Source organism: Hippocampus bargibanti, linkage group LG01 (assembly GCF_051943395.1).
Source record: "Hippocampus bargibanti isolate YZ-2025 linkage group LG01, ASM5194339v1, whole genome shotgun sequence".
Classification (NCBI taxonomy): Eukaryota; Metazoa; Chordata; class Actinopteri; order Syngnathiformes; family Syngnathidae; genus Hippocampus; species Hippocampus bargibanti.
The window spans coordinates 12,268,652-12,274,651 of NC_142734.1; the positions used below are offsets into that span (position 1 = coordinate 12,268,652).

Sequence of the window (6,000 nt, forward strand, 5' to 3'; positions counted from 1 at the left end):
CCTCTTGCTTCTTTTTTTTCCTATCTCCCTGTCTCAGACATTACAGTATGTTTACAGTGTGAACCCGGTCACTCATGATAGGAATCATTCCATCAAGATAATCGCAAAATGACACACACATGACAGTTTCATTTACTGCCACAACATGGGGTGTTTCGTGTGCGTGTGCGTGTGTGGGGGTTTTTGTGAATGCTTTTGTGAATGTGTTTGTGTGCACGTGCCTCTGTCTGTCTGTATCTGTACTTGTTTGTCTGTGTGTATGTGTGTGTAAGTGTGTCTGACTGTGTTTTGTGTGTGTGCTGGTGTGTGTGTGTGTCTGTGTGTTTGTGTGCGCGTGCCTGTGCGTGCGTGTGCGTGTGCGTGTGCGTGTGCGTGCGCGTGTGTGTGTGTGTGTGTGTGTGTGTGTGTGTGTGTGTGTGTGTGTGTGTGTGAGCGAGCATTTAAATAGGTCCGTGTTATGTGTTAGTCGTTGGCAGCTTTCATACTGTAATTTTCACCTCTCTTCATTTCAGGTTGTTCCTTTCATCCTCTTGTTCGTTTTATTGTCTTGCTTCATTTCAACTGGGTGGAAAACAATTCCCTCGGCAGTCTGGGTGGTCTTCATGTGCGCTTGCATGTACTCACCCACAAACATGCGCGTGTGCACGGACACACACGCACACACACAGACACACTGGGTTTCATCTGTCTGGTACTGTACTTGCCGCAGAAGTCCATTAGAAAAAAAATTACCCAATCACTGCTCAATTCCAGTCACAGACAGGCTGAGACGTAGTTCTAATCCCTTTCCTGAGGAAAACATTTGATTTTCTGTGGACAAGACTGAGTGAAGTGACATTTTGAGATCATGTCCAAGTCTCTTCTTTCCTTTTCATCTGAACTGAGCCCCGTAAGCAATGTCTTCCAGATCAACACCTTAAGCACACACAAGAAGACGCATACCCTCAAGCTCTCTACTCTCATCTCATATCAAAGAAGCGTTTCACATCTCACATGACAGCTCATTTCATACATCGCCCCCAGAAATGAATTTCGTCAGAAATCTCAGTCCGCTCTGCTCCATTTGCAGACCGGCACCATTGAAATACCTCTTCAGGGTCTACCTGCATGAAAGAATATTGGAGTGATTACAATTAAATCATGCATCTACCTGTTTACCGAGAGCTCGGCCAAGTGTGCAAATAAACACCAGTAAATAGGACGAGGGATTCATAGCTTGATTGGACTCCGGCATGTACATTTGGGCACACTTTAAAGCACTCTCTGTTGAGATGCTTGTATGATGTCATACACTTTTACAACCTCATGTGGATCAGGTTTGTCATGTGGACCGTTCTCAGGCAAATCCTTGCTAGTTGCAAACATACAGCATTCTGTGCCGCAGGCTGATCCAAGTTCTGCAGACAGGGCTCACTTGTCACTCTTGTCATCTTTCACAAGCCAATGCAACATGAGAAAGTATACTTTTTTGCACTGTGTTCTTTCCGTTCACCATGTGTGCAAATGTGAGATGGAGCGTGTGCGTATTTGCGTGGAGTTCAGGAAAAGAGGATGTTTCGCTTGTGTGGCTTGATGTTTATCATCAAAGCAAAATGGCAATCTGTGAATCTCGTGTGTGTCTGTGTGTGCATGTATCATCACTATCACTTAGTGGCAGACTCCCACTGTCCCAGTGACGTGCAGTGAGGTTCATGGCTGGTGAGGCACTGACGTCATCATAGTCAGATTTACAAACATATGAACTCTTCAGAGTAGTTTATTCACCATTTGATTGGCAACAGTCAACGTATTTTGTTTAAAATTTCATGTCAGCATTTTTTATATATACAAACTGTAGCATAGAAAAAAATAATTAAAAAAACGTTTTTATCGTGTTACCTTTAGTCCATGCGCCGCTCCTTCTGAAGAAAGGCATCGATAACTTCTTTGTAGAAGCCTTCCTTATCTTTCTTCAGTTTTAAAAGTCAATCTGTCTCAGTGGAGGTCACTGCCAGTGAAGAAAGTCGTCCTTGATCAGTCCTGTTCCGACTGTATGTTTTCAGTGCTGAGAATGACAATCTCGTCTACTTCTCCAGCAACAAATGGGGCTGCACCGATCTCCTTTTTGATGTCATTTCTAATGACATCACCAACTGCTTCAATTAAATCGTTCTGTATTCTGTTTCACAGGTTAGAAAATATAGTGGATGTCCCAAAATGACTCGCTAGCCTGTCATCTTTCTGAGCGAAAGCATGTAATAGTTCAACGTAGTTGCCACGATGAGCAGAGCCCTTACTTTCATCATTTCCACGAAATGCCAGCTGTTGTTTGGCAAGGAAGCAGGTGGCATTGATGAGATCTTTTAAAATCTCCCGCTTCTCCTTTACCTTAGCATTGTGGATGCTGATGTTGAGTCTTCGCTCATTTTTGATGAGGCTCCGTTGTAAAATTTTCAGGTCACAATATCCCATTTGAGTCCAGACATTGTCACAAATTGAGAACAGAAGGCAGGAAAAGCAGAAAAGGCGGTTTCTTGCTGGACATCCACACAGCCAGCCTTTTCGTGTGTACCAGTCCGCCTGAAAAGAGCGATTATTGTCCCGTTGTCTGAAACAAACCTTTTAGCTCCGGTGTTGGTCTTCCTTTAATTATTACCTTCTGCTTCGATTGAAAGTCCAGTTTAGAAAATTCTTTCAATTTAGATATGTAATCCTGCATTCTGAAAGTGAGGCCAAGCAACACGAAAAAATGACTGCAGGGTTGCACTTTACTTGCTAACTGTTTACTGGAGCTTTCTGTCTCTAATTCTATTATTCTGCAGACGCGGAGTAAGAAGTATCTCTGGAATCACAAGCGCCCCCTGCCTGTCATGAGGCGGGAGAACTGTGTGCCTCACCTACGCACAGCGTTTTGATAAAAATAAAACTAAATAAACACTGGAGTACAGTGTTTATAATGTACAATGACTCTACATTATATACACCAGCTAAACTGTAGAAATTTAGTTCATATACTAAACGTGTTTGAACGCTTTAATAGCGATATGCAGAAGGACAGCAATGCGGTCTCACTGCAGAGCAAGCCAGCACAGTCAGCATAGTGATTGCGCAATCCATAGTGAGGATCAGCCGGCTGGTGCCTCACTGCTCGTCTCTACTTAGTATTTGAACGGTAAATGTGAAAATTCAGCGGTGAAGTTAAATGGAAAAGAACTTTAAAGTACAAATCACTAAATACATATAACTGTTTAATTTATTTTTTCATTTGATATTTCCATGACAGCTTTCCATGATGACAGGTTAGGCACTGCCTCCCCTGCCTCCACTGACTGCACGTCACTGCACTGTCCCCACTTGGCCATCGTGATGCTTTACCTCCTGTAGTAAGCATGTGTGTTGGTGTGACTGTGTGTGGGCGTGTGCGGTTGGTGGCTGAGTTTATTTATCTTGTTCTAAATCACCCCTCAAACTCACTAATTGGTCCAGTTCCAGTATTCTGTAATGAGGGGAAATGAACAATTACTATCAATTACTATATTACTAGCGTAGTGCACTGAAGGAGTCTCAGGTCAGCGCCGGTGGATGTGCAATCCTGAGCCATTCCTCAATAGATGTGACCCCATGGATTCCCAGTCAACATAAGATATGTGGACATTGGACTCAACCATCACAGATGTGGAGTCAGACATCATCCACGCAGAGTGATCCAATGGCTCCTGCCTTTTTTATGACATCAACTTTGGATCTTTCCTTTCCCGTTACATTTACACCACACACACACCACCACGGTAAAACTTGTACATCGCAGTGTGAGTGACTGCTTCATCACAGTTTCCTGGATTATACTTCAGTTCACCTCAATATCAGTTATCAAGGCATGCCTCTAATCTGTCCTCAGAGGCCTGTCTCGTAAAGCAATTTAAAAGTTCTGGCAGCTGTGGAAGAAAGTTTTTCACATTCTATACATCGTCTCTGCGCTGGCTCTTACCCTCCTAGTGGGAAGCGGCTCCTTTGGCTGCTAATAGCCTGAAAGTTCACTTTATGTTTTATGTCTTTCCAACGCGCATTTGGGGGGAAAATCTGAACTTTTTCAGAAAGTTTGCTGCATACGGCATTAATCTCTCGACCAAAACGAAAGACAAAAAGAATTGCAGCTCTTTCCTATTTAAGATCAAAGCACTGACATATTTTGACAAGTGAGCTTGTGGTTTCGACTATCACCTGTATAGTACAGTGCAAATAAGGTACACAATAGTCATACGTTTATCCATTGCATATGGGATATTATGTCCAAGCACAGAATATTCACCGTCACATGTACCTTGCCTTACCTTCCCCAGTTGATTCTCAGAAATCTGAGTCTGAAGAAAGTGGTCCGTTCATCTTTCCCTTGCTGTTAAGACAAACACACTCAACGTCTCTAACAACAAGCTGCCATCCCTGCCTGCAGCCTATTGCGGCCTGACATTATACCTCTGTGTGAATCTTTGTTTTCTTAAAACAGTCTGACAGGCAAGTGCCACATTAGAAAATGCAAACATTTGGTATCAGCAATAATGGATGTGGTCAGAAAAAAATGAGGCAGGAAGAGAAGATAACAGAAGAGTGCATTCTTTTCTAGCTTATGTTACTCACAAGTACGTTGTGAGAGGGCTGATGTCGGTCGGCACAGACGGTAGTCCCAACTCCGAGCAGTCCACCATGATGAAGATAGCGTCCTGTTCACACTGGCACAGCGTTGGGCACATAGTTGCTGCCGCCCTTTGCCTGCCCTCCATCTGTTCATAAGCCCAGATGCCAGGTGTTGATGCTCCTACCCCGTCCATTATGCAGAAAAGGAGAAGCACGGCGAGCATGTCGGACTGTCCACCTGTCTGCCTTGACACCTGTAAAATGCCTCTCCTCTGCAGGCTCACTCTCCTCTGGTCTGTCTCTTTGCTGTAGCCGATATAGTGGGGGTGTGGAAGAGAAATAAGCAATCTATGGGCTTCCTTTGTTTTGTTAACTGTGGATCCTTAGCAAAGTCTAAGACAGGCTTGTTTCTTCGGGAGCTTTGCATTTGCTGCTGTCACAACCTCTTCATCTCATCTATCTTCTCTTATCATTCCAACTTTATTTCCTTCCCACGTGCCTTTGAGTTTCTTATCATTCATCCCCCCAAAACAAATGCACACTGTCGTCCCTTTTCTCCCTTGTAAATATGTCTCTCGTTCTGCCTCCCACTTCTTACCTATTGTAGAACGAGTGCATGAGTGCTGAATGAACTCCTCTCATTGGTCCACAATTCAGGGATGGGCTAGAGCATCTCTCAGAGATGGGAGGGGCCCCTGAGTCCCAAACTCTCCCCTCTCTTGCTCTGCCTTGTTTTATGTTACTTGCAGGGTCACTGTGAAGTGAATGGCTGTTTGGGAAAGGGACATATAAGCGGGCTGGGGTGGGGGGCAATACAGTTTTGGTGTGAGACCATGCGGGACATTATGAATGGAAGTGAGAGAGCATTTATAGCTCAAGAAAAAGGAGACAACTTTGGAAGGAGAGAACCGTAGCTGTGGCAGTCTGTGTTGGTGGTTGTGTCAAAGTTAAATGACTGAGAACTGTGACTGTTTAAGGGGAAAATGCAAATCTGACACTTCAGCCTCTCTCGGTCACTCAAAAGATTAAAATGTATGGTTTCGTAAGTAACACCTTCTCAAGTTTCTTCTGCTGGATTGTTGGGATGTTGAACTTATAGAGCGGCCACTCACATGACACCATGTGTTCAAGCACACACAGAAAATGTTGCTTGTGATGTGTGGAGAGGCTTCAAATAAAGTGTCATTCCAGAATAAGAGGACATTTTAAATCCTACCCATGAAATTTTAAATCATCTATCCATTTTTCAAATCACTTCCGGGCCTAGGTTCATGGGCAGAGGCCTATCCAAGCTGTCATCGTGCAGGAAGCTCGTGCACCCTGTTCTGCTTGCCAGCCAATCGCAGGCACACATCGTTGAACAACCATCCACGCAACAATCATGCTCAG

At 44.0% G+C, this 6,000-nt stretch overlaps 1 protein-coding gene across 2 annotated transcripts in view; it reads right to left on the minus strand.

Annotated features, from left to right (window-relative positions):
• lgr6 (leucine-rich repeat containing G protein-coupled receptor 6) overlaps positions 1-5,338 on the minus strand; it is a 47,787-nt gene extending 42,449 nt beyond the window's left edge. The window contains exon 1 of one of the 2 annotated variants that reach the window (XM_088996522.1): positions 4,615-5,338. In XM_088996522.1, coding sequence (XP_088852648.1) covers positions 4,615-4,835 — 221 coding nt within the window. In that variant the 5' untranslated portion in view covers positions 4,836-5,338. The remainder of the gene's footprint in view (positions 1-4,614) is intronic. The other variant, XM_088996528.1, reaches the window with a different exon arrangement.
• Positions 5,339-6,000: the final 662 nt, after the last annotated feature.